The sequence below is a fragment of the Balaenoptera acutorostrata genome, chromosome X (genome assembly GCF_949987535.1).
Source record: "Balaenoptera acutorostrata chromosome X, mBalAcu1.1, whole genome shotgun sequence".
Lineage (NCBI taxonomy): Eukaryota > Metazoa > Chordata > Mammalia > Artiodactyla > Balaenopteridae > Balaenoptera > Balaenoptera acutorostrata.
This window is the reverse complement of record NC_080085.1, coordinates 131,879,513-131,904,075: the sequence shown is the minus strand read 5'-3', so window position 1 is coordinate 131,904,075 and position 24,563 is coordinate 131,879,513. Positions and strand designations below refer to the sequence as shown.

The 24,563-nt window shown below is 62.0% G+C and overlaps 1 protein-coding gene across 6 annotated transcripts; it reads left to right on the top strand.

Moving 5' to 3' along the window:
- Window positions 1-255: 255 nt before the first annotated feature.
- Window positions 256-24,138, top strand: HCFC1 (host cell factor C1). 6 transcript variants are annotated; one of them, XM_057537984.1, is made up of 27 exons: window positions 256-1,725; window positions 7,144-7,292; window positions 7,452-7,612; window positions 8,188-8,396; window positions 9,310-9,394; window positions 9,889-9,995; window positions 11,062-11,241; window positions 11,324-11,382; window positions 11,629-11,686; window positions 11,926-12,086; window positions 12,595-12,792; window positions 13,160-13,384; window positions 13,475-13,579; window positions 13,980-14,199; window positions 14,518-14,660; window positions 14,809-14,947; window positions 15,088-15,308; window positions 15,923-17,357; window positions 17,556-17,719; window positions 18,249-18,825; window positions 19,222-19,542; window positions 19,730-19,848; window positions 19,943-20,080; window positions 20,409-20,594; window positions 21,201-21,501; window positions 21,926-21,989; window positions 22,219-24,138. In XM_057537984.1, exons 1-27 carry the CDS (start codon window positions 1,533-1,535, stop codon window positions 22,256-22,258), a joined length of 5,958 nt encoding a protein of 1,985 aa, XP_057393967.1. In that variant the 5' UTR covers window positions 256-1,532; the 3' UTR covers window positions 22,259-24,138. The 6 variants fall into 6 exon arrangements, with proteins under 6 accessions (XP_057393967.1, XP_057393966.1, XP_057393965.1 ...); XM_057537983.1 differs by having other exon boundaries at window positions 11,324-11,686; window positions 18,381-18,825; window positions 19,225-19,542; XM_057537982.1 differs by having other exon boundaries at window positions 11,324-11,686; window positions 18,381-18,825.
- The last annotated feature ends 425 nt before the right edge of the window (window positions 24,139-24,563 follow it).

Genomic DNA, 24,563 nt, shown 5'->3' with positions numbered 1-24,563 from the left:
TGCGGAGCAGGAAAACGTCCGCTCCCCGGTCCGAGGCCTGACTCTAATGTCTCCGTCAGCCACCCTCAGCAACCTGTGTGCCCTGTCCCCACTGCTAGTTAAAGCGATTCCTCTGGCGTGTGTCCCTTCAGCGACCCGGGGGGCAGTTCCCAAGGGGGCGGGGCCAACGGCTTCTGAGGCATTCTCATCCGGGCATTCCCCAGATGCCGCAGCCGCCATCTTTGTTTTGTGCTGAAAGTCGCTAGTGACGCCCGCGGACGGCCGGGCGAGGGGAAGTGGCAAGATGGCGGCTCCCAGGGCGGAGGCGTGGAGGCGCGCTTCGGCGGCCACAGGGCTGGGGACGCCTGTGCCTGACCCGAGCGCGGCCTGACCCCAAGCCAAGCGCGCAGCGGCACCAGTCCCTCGCCGCGAGGCAGCGCGAGGTTCTTTTAAGAGGCCTCGGCCAGGAGGAGAAGCCTGCGAGGGCGGGGTATGGGGGGAAACAGTGACGTCGCCCAACTCCGCCCCCTCGCCCGACCGCCGCCGCCGCCATGTTTAGTTGTTACTTCTTCACACAAGATGGCGGCTCCCAGGGAGGAGGCATGAGCGCCCTGCCGTTACCGCTCCTCCTGCCGTACAGTTGCCACTTCGGGGCCTAACTCTGCCTCTTTGAAGCGGCTCCTGTGGGAAGGAGTCATAAGGAGGGAAGCGAGGATCGGACGCTGCCTTGCGTTTGGTTTGCAGTGGAAGAACTGACCCAAGAGGAAGAGAATAGGGGGGAAGGGGGAGCTAGTCTCAAGATGGCGGCTCCCAGGGCGGCAGGCGCAGCCTGAGCAGCAGAGGCGGACTAAGGGGAGACGCTCGAGACCTCACGAGCCGTACGGCGCGAGCCTCCGAGCAGCCCTCGAGAACTCAAGCTCGTTTCACTGGCCTCCGGCGCGCCTCTATTCTTCACAAGTGTCGAGGCTGTTTAGGGAGCGGCCTCTGCACTAAGCGCTGGGCGGGGAAGCGGGACGGTCTCAAGATGGCGGCTCCCACAATTGTGGTCTGAGCTCCGGCGGGGCTGGGACAACCGCGGCGCTTGTGGCTCATTTCCACCCGCCCCGGAAGCCGGCCAGTGCAGGAGACTTGGGGGGTGTGGGAACCGGGCCGGGGCTCCGCCATTTCCGGCGGGGGAGGGCTACGATTGAGGAAGGGAGGAGAGAGAGGCGGCTCAAGATGGCGGCTCCCACGGCCTCCCGCTCGAGCTTATAAGTGGGAGCTCCCAGGCAAGTAGTCAGGGCGGCGGGACTCGGCGGCCTCCAGCTTCTCGGGTCTAGGCGCTCGACAGCTTCAGGAGGCTCTTAAGGAGACGTGGTGAGCGAGAAGAAGGGGAAGAGTAGAAGAGAAGGAGAATAGTTAAGATGGCGGCCTCCATGGAGCCGTTCACCGCTGTGTGAGGAACCGCTTCTCTGTGAGAGACGCCTTAGACGAAAGGGGGGTGTGTGTGAGTGGAATTGGGGGCCTCCCTTCTCGCTTGGTTACTTTTTTCCACCGCGCCCTTTCCCGGAACTATGGCTTCGGCCGTGTCACCCGCCAACTCGCCAGCAGTGCTCCTGCAGCCCCGCTGGAAGCGAGTGGTGGGCTGGTCGGGTCCAGTGCCCCGGCCCCGCCACGGCCACCGCGCCGTGGCCATCAAGGAGCTCATCGTGGTGTTTGGCGGCGGCAACGAGGGGATAGTGGACGAACTGCACGTGTACAACACGGGTGAGTGCAAAGCCCGCTGGGTTCTCGGATCTTTCCCTCCTCCCTCCATCTCCTCCCTCTCCCTCCTTTTCCCTCCCTCTCTGTCCCCTTCCTTCCCTCGTTCCCTCCTCCCTCTCTCTCCTTCCTCCCTCTCCCGCCTTCTCCTCCCCTCGCCTGCAGCCCTCTCCCCCGCCTCCTATTCCCCCTCTCCGTCCGCACCGGTCTGCTACTTCTCCCCTCCGAGAGCGTTTGCTCTGCCCGGCATCTCTGCTTTCCCCTGCTCCTTTTCCCGTTCTTACACCCCTGATTCCCATGTGTTTGAGAGGCGCTTTTCATTATTGGAGAGGAACCCTGTACCCCGGCTGGTGAGGGAGCGGGGGCGGCGCCCGCGGTGGTGACTTCAGACAGACACCGTTACCCCCGCCAGGCGGGCGGATGCGTCCCTTTGGCGCAGAGTCCCACCCCCTCCCTCCCTCCTCCTGCGCCTGGTCCGCTCTTCCTCATCTCTGGTGCTCTTTCGGGAGAAATGACAACTTGTAGATTACAGATTAGGTCGCCGTCTCGGGAAAAGGGGCCGAGTTGAGCAGCCTAATCCCGGCCTGGGGGAGGGGGGCGGGTTGTGTGCTGCGCTGAGTAACCGTCTCCTGGGGACCCACAGGTCAGACGACATTGCTGCTTCCCTCTTGCAGCGTTGACTTCTCCAGTGTTTCTCTACAGATTTCCTGTTGTCTCGATCTGGGATCCTTTGATGTAAGAGGTGAATTAATTCCAGTGGCCCTGCAGCAGGCTGAGGAGGTGCCCCTGCCCATTCTCACGCCTCCGCCAGACCCCGGGCCTGGGTGGTTGGGAGGAGCAAGGTTTGGTCATAGCTGAAGAGTGCCGTACGCCTCTGTCTCCGGTGTTGCTGCCGTGCCGGCTCGCCTTCGGCCTGTTGCCTGGTGTCCCCGCTAGGTCTCTAGGGCTTAGCCGCATCCTCCTGCGGCCCCCTCCCCCGTGGTGGCCACTTGGCCCGCTTGGCACACCTGGCGCCTCCTTGGGCCCGAGCTGCCTGTTGAATGGACGCTGGCCCGCAGGCCTGCCTGGCCCGGAGGGAGGGGCTCGGCGGGCGTTCTCGCCGGGAGCGGTGGGCCTGCGTGCCTTCCGCTCCGGTCCACAGCCTGAGAGATGAGGCGGGCCTGCGGAAAACCCCCTCCCGGCTCAGACGGCGTGCTGTCAGGAAGCTGCCCTCCGCGGCTCGGGCTCGCGTTCGGGCCAGCCGCGGCCGGGGGCCGCCTTCCAGCTCTCTCCCCCTCGCCATCTCATCTGGCGAGCTCCTTTGGCCCCAGAGCCATCCTGCCCCAGGGTTCTGGCGGTACGGTGTCCTCGGGTCTGGGCACCTCCTTCCAGCTTTAAGGTTGCTCTGGGATAAGGTGTTGGTTGGAGTGCCGAGGGTTGGAGCTGGGCTCTCGGTTGGGTGCTCCCCACCCCCGCCTCCCCCGAGGCACAGAGTTTAGTTTTCTCTGCATCTTGTAGGTTGTTGACGCTACAAAGTTGACTCTCAGAGGCTGGTGGGTTGCCGGTGACCCTTCACATTCTGGGTCTGAGCACCTGTTGCCTCCAGTGAGGCTGGGCTGGCTGGTGGTGCTCTGTGCCAGATCAGACAGCTGCAGCGGCAGCGATTAGCCCAGTAAGGTAAGGTTGAGGGGCAGGGCTGTTTTTAGAGAGGCCGTTGGCCTGAGCAGAACCTCCTAAACTCCTTGGACCAACTTCATTCTCGTAAGGCCTGGAGCAGGCTCCTTGGCAAGGAAAGACAATTTTAGAAAGTAGGGCAGGGGCCTAATTACCATCAGCTCCAAAGTCCACTGCTTCCTGGGGCCTCTGCGTATTCATTAGTTTATTAAAATGAATTGAGCCGTTTGGCGTTAATTCATTCCCCGTCTGCAAGGGCGTGTTGTATAGTAGAGGATAGCCAGCCTACCGAAGGGCTGCAGCCCTGGATTCCTCCAGGGTAGCAGTTTGGAAAGTGCCCGATGAACTCCCTCGGTGACTTGTCAGGAGAGCCGCTAGCTGACCCAGCTCCCTGGTCCTCACCAAGTGTTTGCTATTTGACAGAGCCTCGAGCTCCTGCTGTTCTCAGAGAGACAGGCTTGGTGTTGCCTCTCTCCCACCAGCCGTGGCGCAGTTGCGCAGCATCCTTAGCTGCTGTCTTGACAGCCAGCCTCCCGCTTACCTTGGTTTTGGTTTGTTTATAAATTTATTTATTTATTTTATCTTTGGCTGCGTTGGGTCTTCGTTGCTGCGCGCGGGCTTTCTCTAGTTGCGGTGAGCGGGGGCTACCCTTCGCTGTGGTGCGTGGGCTTCTCATTGTGGTGGCTTCTCGTTGTGGAGCACGGGCTCTAGGCGCGCGGGCTTCAGTAGTTGTGGCTAGTGGGCTCTAGAGCGCAGGCTCAGTAGTTGTGGCGCACGGGCTTAGTTGCTCCGCGGCATGTGGGATCTTCCCACACCAGGGCTCGAACCCGTGTCCCCTGCATTGGTAGGCGGATTCTTAACCACTGCGCCACCAGGGAAGTCCCTTGGTTTTGTTTTAAATGAGGTCAGAGCATACTCTCTAGTGCTTTTCCTTTTGCAAGATGAGTGCTCAGAGTGACTCGCCCTTCGGAGAGAGTTCCCCGTTGCTAAGACAAAGGGCTTCAGGGGGCATGTGCTTGCCACGCTGTCTTGGTCAGCTCAGAGATCGGGGTGGGGGGGGTGACGGGGCTGGGGGTGGCAGGTGTGCACTTGAAGGGTGTGTGTGAGAAAGTGTGTGTCTTTCCTCTTTGGTGGCTGTGGAACACTTCACAGGCCTTTGGGAGATCTTAGGGTAACAACTGTCCTTGACCTTGGGGAATTTTATTTCAACAGCAAAGCGGATTACCCAGAGGACCCGGCCCTGACACAGTGGGGTGCGCCCTGGTGAGGGGAGGGTGTGGCTGGTTGCCAAACCAGTGGCCCAAGGCTTGTCTGCCTCAGTGGTTCTCGAATGTCTGCAACTGATACCGCCGGAAGGAGCCTTGGAAAACATCTAGTGGAACTTCCTTGTTTTTGCACATGAGGAAATTGGGGTCTGAGAGGGGAAGTGACAGGTCCAGGGTCACCCTGCCGGCTGGCAGTGGAGTCAGGCAGAGTACAGGCCGTCACCGAGACTGTCGGGCTGTCTCGCCCTTCAATTAAGGGGTGCGGGCCACCACCTTGGAGACACCTCCCTGTTCCTCTGTCCCTGGAGCTAATTGGTCGCTAAATTGAGCTTATCTCAAACCCGTTTCCCCTCCGTTCCGGGTCCTTCTTGCTCTCACAGTCACTTCCTGCTCGGCCCGGCTGGTTTCACTTGTCGGGAAGTCCTGTTCAACCTTCAAGGCCCCACTCCCATGTCACCTCTTCTGAGAAGCCCCCCCCCCACCCCCGCTTCGAGCCTCAGCCAAGCAGGAAGGCAGCTGCGGGGGGGGGGGGGGCTCGGCCACCTCCCGCCTCCTGGGTACAGGCCTCCCTTCCTCGGCCCCCCTCCCAGCCGAGAGTGGCGACAAGCCCAAGCCTAGGGAGAAGGAGGGACCCGGAGGTCGGGTCATGCGCCGCCCGCCCCGCTAGATGAGCGAGAGATGATATGATTGGGGGCAGCTGCCATCTCAGGGTAGAACTGGGACTGTAGGTGACATGAAGAGCGGCAGGTTCTGGCTTCAGACCAGAAACTGCGCCGCCTGACAGACTGCTCCTGATGGCGGTGCAGAGGGCCCCTGCCCAGCCTGGAGTGTTCTAGAATGAGATCAGCCCCTCTTGGGTGCTGTAGAGTGAGCTGTCAGGACATCACAGGTCCCTCTAGCCCAGCCCGCTGAGTCAGTGGTGGCAAGTGACGAGAGAGCTGCCGTTTCCCGTGTAGCCTCCTCCCGGCCCTCAGGTGGGCACCTAGCAGTCACTTTAAGTTGGTGACAAGGTTCTCATCTCTGTGTGTGTGCTTGGCTCTGTGACCTCAGGTAAGTTACTTCCCCTCCTGGTCTCTGTTCCTTTGTCCACGGAGGGAGGCTCAGAGGTCTGTGTCGGCTTCTATCCGGGGAACTTGGATGAAGCTCCTTCTGGGCACCGCGGGAGGCCATCTCCCCCAGTTCGGGCAGGGCTGATGGCTCCAGCCTGGAAAGCTGCTGCTCTTCTCGGTTTGTCTTTGCGCTGCGTGGGAGGACGAGGCGGAGCGCAGGGGTCTGGGTCCTGGGCGTGCGGAGCAGGCAGGGGACCTGGAGAGGGGCGCTGGGCGTCCCGGAGACCCGCTGACTGCTGAACTGAGGACAGGACCCACAGCCCACCGCAAACTGACGTGTACACTTGGGAAGCGCGAGCCGGGCACCTTTACCTTGGGAGGTGTGGTGTGCTTTGGGTGGTGGGGGGGGGCAGGCCTCTCTGCCCAGCTGCAGGTGGAGTCGGGTTACCCAGCCCGGACCGGGTCAGGGTCAGGGACCGGGTGTGCAGTGCTGTCACGCCCCGGCAGGGGCTCTGTTCGCTCCCAGATCCTTGCCCTGCCCACCGGCCCCTCAGTCCCAATTCGCTTGCCTACGTTTGACCAAAAGTGATCGAGGGGCGTGGAATCAGATTTGCAGTCGGCTGCCGGTTTGGGGTTTTCGGAGAGAGTGTGGTGTATGTTTTAGGGGATGGCCCTTCAAATAACATAGGACAGAAAGCATCCCTCACAAGAGGGCAGCGTTTGCCCCCAGACTTTTCCGGGAAGACCTGGCATGGCAGGCGTGGGGGCAGTGGCCCAGGAGGGGCAAGGATGCCAGGCAGAGCAGGGGGCAGGTTGGGAGCCCCAGCCCGGCTAGAGGCGATGGGCTTTGGGCAGCTTAGCTTGCACTGACTGCTGCCACCTCTGCCTGTGTTCTGGAGCGGGGAGCGGGGAGCGGGGTGGGCCCGGGGGAGGGCTGTTCCGGACCGTCACCCGGGAAACAGCAGTAGAGATTGATTCGTACCCCCATGGCTCTCCCCGGCCTGTACCGCGGGCTGCTCCTCCCGGCCTGCACCGCTAGCTCTTTTGGCCACTTAAGGTGCAACCATGGGCCCCTGGATGGTATTTTGGGTGTTAGACGTTTTTTCCGCTGACCTGTAGAGTGGCGGGAGGTGGCCACATTGCCAGAAGCTGATGAATTTTCTCGGTCACTGACTTCCTGCTTATTAAGACGACTGTGACGAGAAGCAAGGTGACCACAGGCTGTTTTGAGGTGGCCTCTGAGGCCAGGGGGTTTGGAAGATGGCTTGGATAGAGGGCTAGCCCTTGGATGGTAAAAGGAGAAAGTCCCCCATCCTTGGGAAGAGAGGCACTGCCTCAGCTCCTCCTTTCTTGGACCGTATTTTGAAGGCTGGTGGATATGAGGAGGAAGAGGGGTGGAGGTCCTGGTTCTAGGGGCTCCCGAGGCGTTCTGACTTCTGCTAACTTTCGTTCTCCAGCGACCAACCAGTGGTTCATCCCGGCCGTGAGAGGGGACATCCCTCCTGGATGTGCAGCCTATGGCTTCGTGTGCGATGGGACTCGCCTGCTGGTATTTGGCGGGATGGTGGAGTACGGCAAATATAGCAACGACCTCTACGAGCTCCAGGTAAGGCCCTGGTTGTTGGGGCGGGGGCGGGGGCAGGCCCCATGCCACCCAGGACCTTCTCACTCCCTTCAGGTCCCTCCCTCATCACCACCGGCCCTTCCCTGTGCGGCCAATGGCCCGGCTCATCCCCGATTTAATCACTGAGTCTTGATTTTGCAGGCAAGCCGGTGGGAGTGGAAGAGACTCAAAGCAAAGACGCCCAAAAACGGGCCCCCTCCGTGTCCTCGGCTCGGGCACAGCTTCTCCCTTGTGGGCAACAAATGTTACCTGTTTGGGGGTCTGGCCAATGATAGCGAGGACCCCAAGAACAACATTCCGAGGTGAGGCTTTGTCCTGTTCACGTGGAATCCCATGAAGGCGGGTGCTCGCCCACACACCAGCCAAGCCTGCCGTACCAAGTCCCTTTCCTTTGTGAAACAAGAGGGTGGCACTGGATGCCCTGTAAGGAGCTTTCCAGCACTGAGGTTTCTAACCCCGAGGAAGCCTCGTGGAGGAGGGCTAGGCCAGGAGGTAGAAACCCACCTTGCCTTGGGCTGGTTCCTGCTCCTCAGACCCAGTTTAGAGCTGGCGCTTTGCTTCTCAGCATCTGCTGCCTGCAGCCTTCGTGATGGGTGTTGTCCTTTCTAAAGTTTGGAGATCGTCCTGAGATGGTGCCCCCTTTTCATCCGGGAGGCCCTCATATCACGCCCAGCTTCGTGTGCAGGGCAGACTGGCACACCCCATCCGGCTCTTCCTCTTCTCGCTCTCCTCCTCTGGAGCTTCTGGTAGCCCCTCCTTCGGGGCGAAGGTAGAAGATCTTGGCGTTCGTGCAGCCTCAGCCGCCTTTGTCTCCCCAGGAGTCCACTGTTCACCCACCGAAGCCGGTGGCCTGCCGTAACTGACTGTACTTCTCCAGGTACCTGAATGACTTATACATCCTGGAACTGCGGCCAGGCTCCGGAGTGGTAGCCTGGGACATTCCCATCACTTACGGCGTCCTTCCCCCACCCCGGGAGTCTCACACTGCAGTGGTCTACACCGAGAAAGACAACAAGAAGTCCAAGCTGGTGATCTATGGAGGGATGAGTGGCTGCAGGCTGGGGGACCTCTGGACCCTGGATATTGGTAAGATGTGGGTGTGGCGGCTCCGGTAGTGTCGGAGCGAAGCTGGTCTGCTGGGCGGCTGGCGTGGGGTGTTGAGTTGGGGCTCACGGGGAGGGGAGTGTCCCGCCTAGCCCCATACTTGCTGCAGGGTCAGGATAGGACCCATTTGGGGCTGTCATCTTTGCCCCGAGCTTGTGGCGTTGCTTGAAGAAAGAGCAAGGCTCGGTTGGCTGAGTTGGTCTGCTGTCTTCCAGGAGAGTGAGGGGAGAGGGAAAGGCCTTTCTAGAATGGAACTGTGTAGATGAGGTAGCCCCCGTCCCTGTCGACTTGTCAGTGGTCAGGCTGTGCCAGGAGTGGAGCCCCCTGGTCTGTCACAGTCAGAGGGAATGTGGAGATGCCCTTAGAGCCGTGGGGACTCCTCGGGCTGGTCGGCAGGTGGGGAAGCGGGAGCGGTTGAAAGGAGTTCAGGCTTTCGACCTGAAGAAGGCTGAGGGGAGAAGGTGGCCGACCACACATCTCTGGAGGGTTGGGTGGTCCTGTGGGGCGGCATCGGCGCTCGAAAGAAACAGTGTATCGGGAGCAGCACCCCCAGCAGCAGCGGCTCTGGAGGTGGCGGAGGTGGCGTGGGGGAGAGAGCGTCTCACGGGGAGTTGGAAGGTGCGCCCCCCGCTCCTACCCCAGCCCCAGGCGCGGTGCTGGCTCGTAGAGGGTGCTCAGTGAACGCTCCGAGGACGGTAGACACAGCTTGGGAAACGCCAGAGCCTGGTGATCGGAGGGCCTCCCATGGGCTGTGGGGAGGCCAGGTGTGGAATTCTTGTGCTGGGTCAGCACCTGCCTCCCTGCGCCTTCCCCGTGTCCGGGGCACATCCTGTGGGTCAGAGGGCCCGTGTCCGACCCGGTGTGGGTAACCTTCCCTTCCCATTGCTCTGCACAGAGACGCTGACGTGGAATAAGCCCAGCCTCAGCGGGGTGGCACCTCTTCCTCGAAGTCTCCACTCGGCTACAACCATAGGAAACAAGTGAGCAGCCAGCCACGGCTTTTCCCTTCCTCGCCCGCCCCACCCCTACCCCCACCCCTGTGGGCTCGCAGTTTCCTTCCAGCAACCCTTAAGGCCTGAGGAGACCTCTTTCTGGCTGGGCTGGCGTTTGGCAGCCCCGTCTTTCCATTATGACCCTGGGGGACTGAGAAAAGACAGAGGGTAGAGGGGCACAGACCGTCCTCTCCACCAGCAGCTGAGTGTTTTTGTCAATGCCAAGGTCCCAAAGTGAATATAAGAACGATGGGGACTGAGGTGAGCTTTAGGTGAGCTAAACCGAGGCTCCGCATACTGGAGGTGACACGGTTCTTGTGAGGGCTGAGCCACCAAGTAGGAGAGGGCCACGTCCAGAGCTGCGTGCGTCTTGGGGAGAGCTAGAGGACCAAGCGTGTTCAGAACTTTCTGGATGGAAGAGGTGGCCTCTAGCTTGACACCTCCTCTACAATCCTCTCCTACTCTTCCCTCCCTCGTCCCAGAATGTACGTGTTTGGTGGCTGGGTGCCTCTCGTCATGGATGACGTCAAAGTGGCCACACACGAGAAGGAGTGGAAGTGTACCAACACACTGGCTTGTCTCAACCTGGGTATGGCCTCCTTGGGCTTGGGCTCAGAGCGGCCTCCTCGGCCTGAAAGCTGTGTGGGGAGCACAGGGAGCCGAGCTGCTTCTAGGCCATGCCTCCAGAATCCGCAAGGAGTAGCCACTGGTCCAAGCGCTCTGAGGGACGCTCCTCCTTTGCGTCTTTTGAATAGGCTCTTCCTACCCGGCGTAACCACGCAGGGCACCCCTCCTGTCTCCTGTTGGTGGTTTCTCACCCACCCTGCAGGGACTTTGCTATATACACGAGCGTTGCCTATAGGTTTCTTTAAAACCGAGGAAACAGGACAGTGGCCTGCTCTACGCAGCGCAGCGCCTGACCCTTGTGTTTACTCTGTCCTGGAGACCATCCCATCCCTGCAGGGCGAGTGGCCTCATTCTTTTGAATTGCTCTCGTGGTGTCAAAACTTGCACCGACGCTGCTCCGTGAGTATCCTTGCACCATTCTCGCCAAGTGCAATTGTATTCAAAGAGGAAGACCTAGAGGTAGACTTGCTTTCAGAGGGATGTTGCCGTACACACAGATGCCCCTGGCAGTGTTCGCCAGGCCGGCAAACAGTTCGCTCTTCGCGGAGCCCAGTAGGCACTTGACTCTCCCCATGGGCCAGCCCCCATTCCCTCCCCTGGCTCACCCTGAGCCCTGGCTGCACCAGCACGAACATCAAACTGCCAGGCACCTTCTGGGTTAAGTTTGCCTTAATCGGGAGTGAGGGTATGTATTTTTCCTCGGATCCTCTTGTCACCTTTTCTGTAACTTGCGTTCCTCTTCACCCATCTCTTTCTAGAGGCTCTTGTGTTGCTTGATGTGTGAGAAGGGAAACCTTTGGCTGTGTGTTTCACATAGTTTTCCCAGTTTGTAGTTCGTGGTTTATCATTTTTTACGGTCTTTTTGCTATATGGAGTTGTGGTTTTTGTTTTTGTTTTTGTCTTAATTCAGTAATCTTTGATGACTTCCTGGTTTTAATTCCCCATCCCTGACAGCAAAAGGCCAAAGAGCCCTTGGGGGTTGTCTGTTCTTCTGCCCCCTGCTGACCTCCACGTCCTGCCCTCCCCAGATACCATGGCCTGGGAGACGATCCTGATGGATACGCTGGAGGACAATATTCCCCGGGCCCGCGCCGGCCACTGTGCTGTAGCCATCAACACCCGCCTGTACATTTGGAGTGGGCGTGACGGCTACCGAAAGGCCTGGAACAACCAGGTCTGCTGCAAGGACCTCTGGTACCTGGAAACGGGTAAGGCCAACTGGAGGAGAGCTGCCATGCCCGCCCTTGAAGTCTCTGCCGCCGCCTTCTCACCAGCGATGCTCTCTTACAGAAAAGCCACCGCCCCCGGCCCGGGTACAGCTGGTACGAGCCAACACCAACTCCCTGGAGGTGAGCTGGGGGGCTGTGGCAACAGCCGACAGTTATCTTCTGCAGCTCCAGAAATATGACATTCCTGCCACGGCTGCTACTGCCACCTCCCCTACACCCAATCCAGTCCCATCTGTACCTGCCAACCCTCCCAAGAGCCCTGCCCCGGCAGCAGCCGCGCCTGCTGTGCAGCCACTGACCCAAGTAGGCATCACACTCCTGCCCCAAGCCGCCGCCGCACCCCCGACCACCACCACCACCATCCAGGTTTTGCCGACGGTGCCTGGTAGCTCGATCTCCGTGCCTGCCGCAACCAGGACTCCAGGTGAGCCAGGGGCCGGGCTCTCAAGGGCAGGATCCAGCCCGCCAGGGGGTCACGTGCCTGAGTGAGGACCGCTAGACAGACGGCACACCTGGTGGCCATTAGTGCAGGCTTGTGGCCAAGTGGTGGCGGGGGACCCCGGTCCCGACCTTGGAGGCTGTCCCTGAGGGTGTGTGGAAGGGCCAGATGTGAAGTACAAGCAGGTCACGGAAGCTGTTCACCTCTGCGCCTTCTCTTGCCAGGTGTCCCCGCTGTTCTCAAAGTGACCGGTCCTCAGGCTACAACAGGAACCCCGTTAGTCACCATGCGACCTGCCAGCCAGGCTGGGAAAGCCCCCGTCACCGTGACCTCTCTTCCCGCAGGCGTGCGAATGGTCGTGCCTACGCAGAGCACCCAGGGGACGGTGAGGAGCCGGGGCGGGGTGGGACTTTCCTGGTGGTCGGTGGCGCGCTGACGGGGTTCGAGCCCTGTTCATCCTGGACCCGTAAAGCGCTGATGGGGCGACCGCTCATCACTAACTTAAGGATTAATAAGTTCACGCCTCATGACGACCTCCCTGCCATCTGATCTCAAGGGCCTTTTAAATGTGTGTTTTCTTGTCCTGGAGCCTGAGGGGAGAATCTAGCCAGCTGGGGCTTGACTCAGCCCCACGAGGAGAGAGCTGTATTTGTCTCCGAGGTCTTTAGGAAAGATCCAGAACTACTGGCAGCTCTTGCCGGCGGGTTGCTGTGCCTCGTCGGTGGTAGGCGTCCACGTCTGGGGTCAGTAGAGCAGGGCCCGGCAGTCCTGACGCCGAGAGGTGCCGCTTCAGGGCGAGCCGGCCGGGTGCTGCTGAAGGCCGTGGAGCATGGAGTGCGGTGGCCTCGGGCCTGGCACCCCCTGCGGGCTCACGCTCCCTGCGCCCGCTGCAGGTCATCGGCAGTAGCCCGCAGATGAGTGGCATGGCGGCGTTGGCAGCCGCGGCTGCCGCCACCCAGAAGATCCCTCCTTCCTCGGCACCCACGGTGCTGAGCGTCCCGGCCGGCACCACCATCGTCAAAACTGTGGCCGTGACGCCTGGCACCACCACCCTCCCAGCTACTGTGAAGGTGGCCTCCTCGCCAGTCATGGTGAGCACCCCTTGGGCCTGGTTCTCAGCCTTGGGGCCGGGGGCTTCTGGGCGTGGTGATCAGACAGCGGTCACTCCTTCCGGGCTTTGGACCAACCCACAGAGGCTGTAGGTCCGTAACTGGTGTTTGCTGTGGGCTGTGGAATAAGCTGGCAGCCATAGGGGTGTGGCAGCCTTAGGCTAGACTTGCCGGCCCAGCGTCCCTTGCTTTGCTAGAAGAAAGGTAAACCAAACTGAGCTGGGGACGCACGCACGCACGCATGGGGCAGGGCAGGCTAGAGTTTTGCTGTGCACCTCCGCCCCGCCATTCCAGGCAGAGGCTGGTGCACTCTCTGCCCCCACCCACCACTCTTCTCTGCTCCCTCCAGGTGAGCAACCCAGCCACTCGAATGCTGAAGACTGCAGCCGCCCAGGTGGGGACGTCTGTCTCCTCTGCCGCCAACACGTCCACCCGCCCCATCATCACAGTACACAAGTCGGGGACTGTGACAGTGGCCCAGCAAGCACAGGTGGTGACCACAGTGGTGGGTGGGGTCACCAAGACCATCACCCTTGTGAAGAGCCCCATCTCTGTCCCAGGAGGCAGTGCTCTGGTGAGTGATGGGTGCCAGGAGAGCCCAGCCCAGGCCGTGCCCTTGACTGGTCTCTGGATCACTCTTTATGCTCTCTCTCTTCCTTTTCAGATTTCCAATTTAGGCAAAGTGATGTCAGTGGTCCAGACCAAACCAGTTCAGACTTCTGCAGTCACAGGGCAGGCGTCTACAGGCCCGGTGACTCAGATCATCCAGGTGAGTTCGTGGGCCCCAGACTGTGACACAAGCAAGAGTGGGCGCTGGCCTGGGGTTAGAACTTGCGTCCCTGCCTAGACATGATCCCATGAGCACAGATGGCACAGAAGGTCCTGCTGCTTGGTCCTGTCACCCTCGGTCTTCAGAATGTTCTGAGTTGCTTGGGCTGCCAGGGGAGACTAGCCAGACCAGAGTCACCGTTAAACTTGCCATTCTTCTAAAAAAGGATGGATAGATAAAAAGGGTATAACTGAATCACTTAGCTGTACACCTGAAACTAACACAACATTGTAGATCAGCTGTGTTTCAATTAAAATTTTTTAAAAAAAACATTTCCCATCTTGACAATGATGCCGGTTCACCTCACCCCCCCCCCCCTTTGCGTGTTTTCCCCTTACAGACCAAAGGGCCCCTGCCAGCCGGGACTATCCTGAAGCTGGTGACATCAGCAGATGGGAAGCCCACCACCATCATCACTACCACGCAGGCCAGCGGGGCAGGGACTAAGCCCACCATCCTGGGCATCAGCAGCGTGTCCCCCAGCACCACCAAGCCCGGCACGACCACTATCATCAAGACCATCCCCATGTCGGCCATCATCACGCAGGCGGGCGCCACGGGTAGGGGCCTCCTCCAGCGTGCTGGTGAGGGACCATGTCAGGAGGGAAAAGGCAGGCAGATGGAGGGCGGGCTGCGACGTGTTTCCATTCTGGTTTTCCCCTCTTTTTCACCCTCTCCCTGCCTTTTCCTTAAGATATGTCGGGAGGTAGCAGGGGTACGGCTACAGTTGGTACTTCTTTGTTTTAATCAAGGGGCAGCAGGAGTAACTGCTTGAAAGGGGGCCCAAGAGAAACGGGACCCGGCAGCAGGCCCGGGTGGGAGGCCGGCGCTGTCCCTCGTGGCCCGGCCTGAAGGCAGGCTGCCTCCCTCTCCTCCAGGTGTGACCAGCAGTCCCGGCATCAAGTCCCCCATCACCATTATCACCACCAAGGTTATGACTTCCGGAACTGGAGCCCCCGCCAAAATCATCACTGCGGTTCCCAAAATCGCCACTGGCCACGGGCAGCAAGGAGTGACCCAGGTATGGTGTGCCTGGCCGTCTCCTCACCCCAGGGTCCAGTCCGGGAGCCCAGCAGGCCACGTGGGTCTTCCCGTGGGGCCTGGGAGGGCCAGCGCAGGGTCTGGCCAGCCCGCACGTGACATGGGGCTGCTTTCCTCTGGCATCCCAGGTGGTGCTGAAGGGCGCCCCTGGCCAGCCGGGCACCATCCTCCGCACCGTGCCCATGGGCGGCGTCCGCCTGGTCACCCCCGTTACCGTCTCCGCTGTCAAGCCGGCTGTCACCACGTTGGTCGTGAAGGGCACAACAGGTGTGTAGGCCGCCGGGGGAGTGGGGCAGAGTCGGGCTGCGCCCCGGCCCCGCGTGCCCAGGGAGAAAAGCTGCCGGGAAGGCGGCACCAACAGCAGGCTTCCTCCCACATCCCACCCCCGCCTCCCTCCCTGCCTTCAGGCGTCACGACCCTAGGCACCGTGACAGGCACCGTGTCCACCAGCCTCGCCGGGGCCGGGGGCCACAGCACCAGCGCCTCCCTGGCCACACCCATCACCACCTTGGGCACCATCGCCACCCTCTCGAGCCAGGTGATCAACCCCACTGCCATCACCGTGTCGGCGGCGCAGACCACGCTGACGGCGGCCGGCGGGCTCACCACCCCCACCATCACCATGCAGGTAGAGCGGCCGGGAGAGCACGTGAAAGCGCGGGCCCAGCCTGAGGGTTCCGGTCTCCACGTTGGGGCCATCCTCTCCAGGCTTCCTTCTGCTGCCATGTGCAGCTGGGTCCTTTTTTTCCCTCCCGTGTGTGGCACCCGTAGGACGGTTTCCCTGTAGCCACGTAATCGCGATTCTTCAGTCCCCGTCTGATAGCGTGTTGTGCTGAGAAAATATATTTCAGCCATTTTTAGTTTTTGAGCGCTAGACTTTTTCTTTCGTGATACTGTAGAGGGTATGACAATTCATTTTGGGGTGCATATAGCATCTTTCTCTTCGTACATTGTAAGCTGAATTCCTGGTGAAGTGGTGAGGCGTCTGTGCCTGGCCTTGGTACAGCCTGGGGTCAGCAGGGTTCCCAGCCCGGGCCTTGCCCCCGCCCAGCCCCTTCCCAGTCCCTGTGGCCCTTGAGGTGACGCAGTACCTCCTTCTTGGTCCCTGAGAGAGTCAGTGTCTTGGGGTCAGAGGGTGAGCAGGTCCCGGATTTGCCAGCTTTGCTGCTTCAGGAGCCAAGTTCGTGGTCCCGGCCAGCATAGGGGATGCTGCACTAATTCCCCATCTGGCCTGTCGCCCAGCCTGTCTCCCAGCCTACCCAGGTGACTCTGATCACAGCGCCCAGCGGGGTCGAGGCCCAGCCTGTGCACGACCTCCCCGTGTCCATTCTGGCCTCGCCTACTACAGAACAGCCCACGGCCACGGTCACCATCGCTGACTCAGGCCAGGGTGACGTGCAGCCCGGCACTGTGACACTGGTGTGCTCCAACCCGCCCTGCGAGACCCACGAGACGGGCACCACCAACACGGCCACCACCACTGTCGTGGCTAATCTTGGGGGGCACCCGCAGCCCACCCAAGTGCAGTTTGTCTGCGACAGACAAGAGGCAGCTGCTTCTCTCGTGAGCTCCACAGTGGGCCAGCAGAACGGCAGCGTGGTTCGCGTCTGTTCCAACCCGCCGTGCGAGACCCACGACACGGGCACCACCAACACGGCCACCACCGCCACCTCCAACATGGCTGGGCAGCGCGGCTGCTCCAACCCGCCGTGCGAGACCCACGAGACGGGCACCACCAGCACAGCCACCACTGCCGTGTCGGGCATCGGAGCCGGGCAGCGGCGAGACGTCCGGTACACCTGTGTGGCAAGCACCGTGCCCGCCGTGGTCCGGGTCAGCATGGCTGCCGGGGCGTCAGAGGGAGCTCAGGGCTCTGTCAAGCCCTCGTGCCAAACCCGCCAGACCAGCGCGACCAGCACGACCATGACTGTGATGGCCACCGGGGCCCCGTGCTCAGCTGGCCCACTCTTCAGACCAAGCCTGGCCCTGGAGGCTGGCGGCCGTGGCGCCACGCTCGTGCAGTTGGGCCCTGTGAGCACCCAGGTCAGGCCTGGCGGTGAGGGTGGCCCCCTAGCTGGCCTGGGCCCGCTGGTGTCCGCGGGGCGCCAGCCGGAGGTGCATCACGCCCACATGACGTACACCGCCACCACAGCCCGCTCTGCCGTGGGTGCCGGGGAACCCAGTGAGGTGCAGGGGATGCCCACGCTTGGGTACGAGAGCTCGCCCGGCGCCGCTGTGACTGCGAAGGCCCTGGAGGCGCTGCTGTGCTCCTCGGCCACCGTGACGCAGGTCTGCTCCAACCCCCCGTGCGAGACCCACGAGACGGGCACCACCCCTACGCCCACCACCGCCACGTCCACCGGGGGTGCGGGCCAGCCAGAGGGTGGGCAGCAGCCCCCCGCCGGCCGCCCCTGTGAAATGCACCAGACGGCTTCCACCGGTACCACCATGTCAGTCAGCATGGGCGCCCTGCTCCCCGACGCCGCGCCCTCCCACAGAACCCTGGAGTCCGCCTTGGAGGGGGCGGCACCGCCCACAGTTACCCCCCAGGCTGGAGCTTCATTGCTGGCTCCTTTCCCGACGCAGAGGGTGTGCTCCAACCCGCCCTGTGAGACCCACGAGACAGGCACCACGCACACGGCCACCACTGTCACCTCCAACATGAGTTCCAACCAAGGTAGGTGGACGCAGCCAGCCTGGCACCCGTGCCCGCCGGGGCCCAGGCCCCAGTGAGAGGCCCTCGGTTTGATTCCGCGGAGCTCGGTTTACTAGCCTGGGCGGGTCCTCTGGGCGATGGTGTCCCCTGCTGGCAGAGCTGGGTGGAAACCCTGCTGGAGAGGGGCCTGTCACCCCGCTTTCCGCTTGCCCCCCGCAGACCCCCCGCCGCCTGCCAGCGACCAGGGAGAGGTGGAGAACACCCAGGGCGACGGCGTGAACATCCCCAGTTCCAGTCCCATCACGACAACGGTGTCCTCCACGCTGACACGGGCCGTGACCACTGTGACACAGTCCACACCGGTCCCTGGCCCTTCGGTGCCGGTAAGAGCCCCCGGAGGGCCCCCCTCTGCCTGCCTCCCTGCCACCCGCCGCACTTCGGGCCCGCGCTGTTCCAGGATTGGACACCAGGTGTCGCTCTCGCTCCAGGCACACGCCACTCCTGGTTCCTTTTCCAGACCATAGAAGGGCAGCCTCGTGCCTGACAAGGCAGGGCGCAGGAGGCCCCCAGGCTTGGTGGGTGTCTCGTGGGCGCTTTTCTTTCTGTAGCTGTTTCCTATGGCTTGTTACTTGGCTGTCGCCTGTAAGAGTGGCACAGCGGGAGTCTGAGGGCCCCTTTGGCGAGGCCGGGAGACCTCTGTGAGGACGGGGTAAAATTGGCCGGCAGGTCGAGGGTCTCTACTCCTCTTGCCACGCCCCCCGCTGCTCAGTGACCTACCGCCCCTGCTCATCGGATGGGGGTCGTGGCGGCCCCTGGGGAATGCAGATCCTGGCCCACAGGGAAAAGAGGAAGGTCTGCCTGGTTCTGGCCTCCCACTCCTCCCCTCTGACAGGGGCTTCTCTCCCTTTCTAGAAGATCTCATCAGTGACCGAGACTACCCCAGGGGCTCTGACCACCGAAGTCCCCATCCCGGCCACGATAACAGTGACCATAGCCAACACAGAAACTTCTGACATGCCCTTCTCTGCTGTTGACATCCTGCAGCCCCCAGAGGAGCTCCAGGCCTCACCAGGGCCTCGCCAGCAGCTTCCGCCACGGCAACTCCTGCAGCCTGCCTCCGCACCCCTGATGGGGGAGTCCGCCGAGGTCCTGTCAGCCTCCCAGGCCCCCGAGCTCCAGGCCGCCGTGGATCTGAGCAGTACAGGGGATCCGTCTTCAGGCCAGGAGCCTGCCAGCTCAGCCATGGTAGCCACTGTGGTGGTCCAGCCGCCCCCGCCCACGCAGTCCGAAGTAGACCAGTTGTCACTTCCCCAAGAGCTGATGGCCGAGGCCCAGGCGGGCACCACCACCCTCATGGTAACGGGGCTCACACCCGAGGAGCTGGCGGTGACTGCCGCCGCTGAAGCGGCCGCCCAGGCCGCGGCCACAGAGGAAGCCCAGGCCCTGGCCATCCAGGCCGTGCTCCAGGCCGCGCAGCAGGCCGTCATGGGTAGGTGCTGGGGGCACGGTAGGTGGGTCACCCCACTGTCTTTGGTTTAAGTGTAGGTGGGAGCCCCGAGGGGAAGACGGACTCCTCGGGAGGAGTGAGGACCGGGGTTCCGGAGCCTCTCTGCTGGCAGCCCTGGCTGGCGGGCTCCGGTGACAGGCAGCCTGGGAAGAGGAGGCTTGTCTCCCGCCAGGGCAACGGGGCGGGCAGGCTGACTTGGGCGCCCAGGAAGGAAGCGGGGCTTCTCGGGTGGGGGAGGGCAGGGGAGATGAGGGCTGAGAGACAGGCTCTGAGGTCCGGGGGCTGCCCCTAGCTCCGGGAGGGCGGTGACCGTGGGCAGCCGGGGCTGGGCTCTCCCGCCTGCCGCTCCTCCTAAGTAGAAGTTGTCTCCACCTGGAGCAGGCACCGGGGAGCCCATGGACACGTCGGAGGCGGCGGCCGCTGTGACGCAGGCGGAGCTGAGCCACCTGTCGGCCGAGGGCCAGGAGGGCCAGGCTACCACCATCCCCATCGTGCTGACACAGCAGGAGCTGGCCGCCCTGGTGCAGCAGCAGCAGCTGCAGGAGGCGCAGGCCCAGCAGCAGCAGCACCACCTCCCCACGGAGGCGCTGGCCCCTGCCGACAGCCTCAACGACCCGGCCATCGAGAGCAACTGCCTCAACGAGCTGGCCGGGGCTGCGCCCAGCACCGTGGCCCTGCTGCCCTCCACGGCCACTGAGAGTGAGTGGGGCCCTGCTCCCCGGGGAACTCGGTTGGTTGTGGAAGAAAGTCTCGGGGCGGTGGGGGGGGGGGCTGGTCCCGGGCCCCTCCGTGCAGAGGCGGGCGTGTCCTCTAGCCTGAGGGAAGGGCTCCCACGCAAAAGCCAGGTCTCCGGGGCCTTTCCTGTTGATGCCGTCTTTACTCCCAGGCCTGGCTCCGTCCAACACGTTTGTGGCCCCCCAGCCAGTCGTGGTCGCCAGTCCCGCGAAGCTGCAGGCCGCGGCTACCCTGACGGAAGTGGCCAATGGCATCGAGTCCCTGGGCGTAGTGAGTCTGGAGTGACGGGGACTCGGGGGTGGGGTGCAGCATCTGGGCCCCGAGGGTGGAGGGCCTGATCTCTTCTCCCCTCTCTGACTTCCAGAAGCCAGACCTACCACCCCCGCCCAGCAAAGCCCCCGTGAAGAAAGAGAACCAGTGGTTTGATGTGGGGGTCATTAAAGGCACCAACGTGATGGTAACACACTATTTCCTGCCACCCGATGACGCTGCCCCGTCGGATGTAAGTGTCCCCGCGAGCTGAGACCCCCGGGTGGGTAGGGATTTATGAAGCTCCCCGGGGGCATGCCTGTCTTAGGGCTGCCCCCTCTCTCTCCCTGCGACCCTTGAAGCGGCAGTGAAGCCCAGCCCTGGCCCACCTTACCCTGTCCCCCGCCTTGTCGTGAAGGGGCTGCCGTGGCTGCCCTTTCCCCGGCCCACCCACCCCGCCGTGTGGACCTGCATCGTCCCCAGGGTAGAAAACTCCTCTGCTGGCCCCAGAGCCACGCTCCAGCAGCCCTCTCACGTCACTACCGTCCCTCCCTTCCCGTTCGCCTGGCCTCTTCCCGCAGGACGACTCGGGCACAGTGCCCGACTACAACCAGCTGAAGAAGCAGGAGCTGCAGCCTGGCACTGCCTACAAGTTCCGCGTCGCCGGGATCAACGCCTGCGGCCGGGGGCCCTTCAGCGAGATCTCAGCCTTTAAGACGTGTCTGCCTGGCTTCCCGGGGGCCCCCTGTGCCATTAAAATCAGCAAAGTGAGTCTCGCCGTTGGATCAGCCTCTGTCCTCGGCTAAGTCCGTGCACTCGGCGCCCTCTTCTGTGCTGGCCCGGGCGGGGGTGACTCGGGAGGGGGCCCCAAGGTGTGGGCAGAGCCAGCTGGCTCTGGGGTGAGGCTTCTGGTCCTGGCTGTCAGCGACTGCCAGGGAGACAAGGGCAAGTCCCTCCCCGGGCCCCAGCCGCCGCCTCCCCCTTTTGACACACCGTGTGCTGTGCCCCACGTGCTCTTTCATCTAATCCTTAAGCCCCCAGTGAGGAGACTGAGGCACCAAGATGCTGAACGACGAGCCATACGTTAGGTGGCAGAGCAGGGCTAGGACGGCTGTTCGGAGTCCCGTTCGTTTTATTGTGCCGTTGCGTCTGGCTGCCTTCCAGGTGGGGGCAGAAGAAGCCATCTCTTTGGAGCTCCTCGAACTCTGCTCTGAAGTAGCTTTGTTGTGTTAGGAGGAGGGGTGAAGTATGAGCGCTCAGTTCCGGAGGAGGCTTCGAAGCATTCTAGGCCCTCTGTACCCGGGCGGGTGGGGTGGGAGTAAGTCACGAAGGCCGAAGATGGCCCAGCTTGGTCTCTGCCCCCTTGGTTCCAGAGTCCAGACGGTGCTCACCTCACCTGGGAGCCGCCCTCTGTGACCTCCGGCAAGATCATCGAGTACTCGGTGTACCTGGCCATCCAGAGCTCGCAGGCTGGGGGCGAGCCCAAGAGCTCCACCCCGGCACAGCTGGCCTTCATGCGGGTGTACTGTGGACCCAGCCCCTCCTGCCTCGTGCAGTCCTCCAGCCTCTCCAACGCCCACATCGACTACACCACCAAGCCCGCCATCATCTTCCGCATCGCTGCCCGCAACGAGAAGGGCTACGGCCCAGCCACCCAAGTCAGGTGGTTGCAAGGTGGGTGTTGTTCACTGGGCTCCTTCGGGCAGCTCCAGGGAGAGGTTGCGGGGAGGCGAGGGAAAGCCCCACGAGTGTCGCCGGGACCACCCGGCTCCAAGCTGGACTTGGGGGCTTTATGTTCTGGGGCGGGTGATGGCCTAGGGCCCTGGGGCGGTGTCTCGGAGTGGAGGGCTACTCGCCTCCTCTGCGGGTGCAGAGAGCTGCTCGGGGCGGGAAGGGCTGCCGGGGCCTGCAGCAGGAGGGGGCCTGCAGCAGGAGGCACGGGCTGGGGAGCCGAGGCCTCGGGCTGCTTCGTCAGAGTTTGCGCGGGGTTGGGGGGGCCACGGGCGTCGTCCCCGCTCTCGTCCCCTCAGCTGCACCACTGGAGTCGTCTCACCTCCCTTGCTGAGCTGCTCGCTCACTGTCGCCTCTTTCCTTTAAGAAACCAGTAAAGACAGCTCTGGCGCCAAGCCGGCCAGCAAGCGGCCCATGTCCTCTCCAGAAATGTAAGCGGGGAGTGCCTTTCAGGAGCCTTCTGAGGCCAGGGGTAGGCGGATCCCGGGAGGAAGGAGCGGTGGGGACGGTAGGGCCCGGCTTCTCCTTAAGCGAGGGCGGCTGCTTTACCGGGCACGACGCCCCGCTAGGGCCCAGCCGGAGCCCCCATGAGTCCCGCTCGCTTCGCCGTCGGGACCCACGCTGACGCTTTTGCTTTGCCTTTGCCTCCCGTCTCCCAAGGAAATCTGCTCCAAAGAAATCGAAGGCAGACGGTCAGTGAGAGGCAGCTGCCCTGCGCCTGGCTGCTTCTCCAGACCCCCCTCTGCTTCAGGACCGCCACCCGCCCGGGCCTGCCCGCCCCACCCACCCGGCGCTCACTTCGCCCTCACGAGCCGCCAGCGGCTGCCGTTCTCTCTCCCTCTCTCTCTCTCTCTCTCTGTTTTAAAAATAATCTTGAGAAAGCACATTTTACCATTGCTGTGGGGAGGAAGCAGAAGGCAGATGTGGAAGAGCCCCCCTTCCTCTCCCCGCCCAGCGCCTGCCAGGGGACCAAGGCCCCAGGAGTGGGGGGGTGGGCGTGGAAGCCGAGGAGAGGTGCCCCCCGGGCCCCTTCCCCCGCCTCCGCACCCTGAATTGGGTGTGTGTCTGGTTCTGTTGCATCTTCTTCCGTTAGTGTTGCCCGCCACCTAACGTGCGCCTGCCCCTCCGCTTCCCCCACCCCGCCCTGCCTGGCAGTCCCCCGGGAAGCTGACACGTTTTCTCAGAGGCCTTCGTACACCCACCTCTTTCTCCCTTCCCTTTTCTTTCCCATTTGAAAACAGAGAAGAAAGAAAGAAAAAGAAAGAGGTGGAGAAGGAACCCGTGGTGGCCCGAGCAGTGCTCTGTGAAAACCTCCCGACTCCCAATTGGGGCGCAGAGTAGCCGCCCACGGACCTGGCTTCGGCCTCTCTGGGGCTGGAGCTAGGGGCCACACCACCGACTGCTGCATTTGTTGTATTTTTTTTAAGTTGAAATTGACGGAGTTAACATTTTTATTGTAATTTTAGCCTTAGCGTGTGGGGTTTTGTCCCTTTTTTTTGTTGTTGTTGTTAGATGTGTACAGAATGTGTATCTTTTTTTTTTCCCCCTTTTTTTTAAACTCTTTTTCTCCTTGGCTAAGCCTTGGCAGGGATCTTTCTGGAGGAGAAGCTGGGGCAGCTAGGGTAGGAGAGGCATGGAATCTCCCCTGTGGGCCTGGTGTTTGCTGCCCAGCCAGGTTTCCTCTTTCTGGCCCCTGCCCTCTGCCCCTCTGCCTGTCCCCAGGCCTCTGGGACAAAGGAGGGTGAGCTGTCAAACCTCCCTCCCCATGGGCAGTTGCTCCACACCTAGAGGCTTGAGCTTGAGAGTCCGCTAGAGCCCGAGGTCAGTCAGGTTGCTGAGGAGGATGGTGTGGGGGTGGGGGCCACAGCCTGACACCCAGCCCTGGGTTCACAGCACTCTCTACGACCCCCAGGCTCGCTCCCTGGCATGACCGCTTAGAGCATTCAACACCCACAACTGCCGCTTCCTGCAGCCGCCCTCTCTCGGCAAAGCTGGTGCATGATGGAGGGGAACTTGGCCTCAGAGGCAGCCTGGGAGGGCAAGTTGTGTGGTGCCACCGATTCTGTGAATTTGGGGACAGTGCAGTCCCCAAGCTGGGCCCATCCTCCTAGGGCCAGGCTTAGTGGGCTTGGGGCTCTGCTTGGAATGGCTAGTGACAGCTTGCTGCCCCATGCCCAAGCTTTAGGCAACGAGTGAGACTTGTAGGCGGGTCGCACAGAAGGATTTGAAATGACCAGCCAGTCTCTTCAAAACCCCTTTGCCCTGGAGACGCAGCTGTGGCCGGGGGGACCCCAGCCTCTGCAAACCCCCGCCCCTGGCCCACGCCCTCTGGGGCCTATGATTTTTTTGTTGTATTATAGTATATTTCGCTGTGGAAAACGTCATGTTTAGTCACCTTGGAGCCCACCGCCTGGTCCCATTGTTTCCCCCATCCCTATTCCCGAGCACCCGTCGATCTCTCGTTTCTGGAAACAGTAAGCTCGTTCACCTATTGTAGAGTAACCCCCGTGACTCAATATTACCATAGTGCGATGTCGTTTTGTGCTATTTTGAACAATTAAAAGACCTTTTTTGAAATAACCACCTGCCGTCTTGCTGTGTCTGCGGCTCCCGCAGGAGGATGCCTGAGGTGGGAAGTTGGGCCCCACAGGGCTCGCCAAAACCCTCAGGGAGCCTCTTATTCACAGGGCCTGCCGCGAGCGGGATTCTGCTTCCCCATTGGCTCCTGTGTCTCAGAGTTCCGTGGGCTGTGGCCTTGGCACTGAGCTGGACTAGGGCCAGGTTGCCCACAGAAGACCCCATGATGGCCAGAGCGCAGGCCACAGGCCAAGGGGCTCCCTGGGCACCTGTTGCCGACTCCCTGTGTGGAGACCAGGTCACCTTCCTCCCCAACCAGCGGACAGGGGACCGGGTCAAAGGCCTGGCAGGTCGCCAGCCGCTACCCTCCTTGGACGGTTGGCCAGGGCTGAGCACCTACCCCTGAGCGCTCGCAGAGCCCGGAGAGC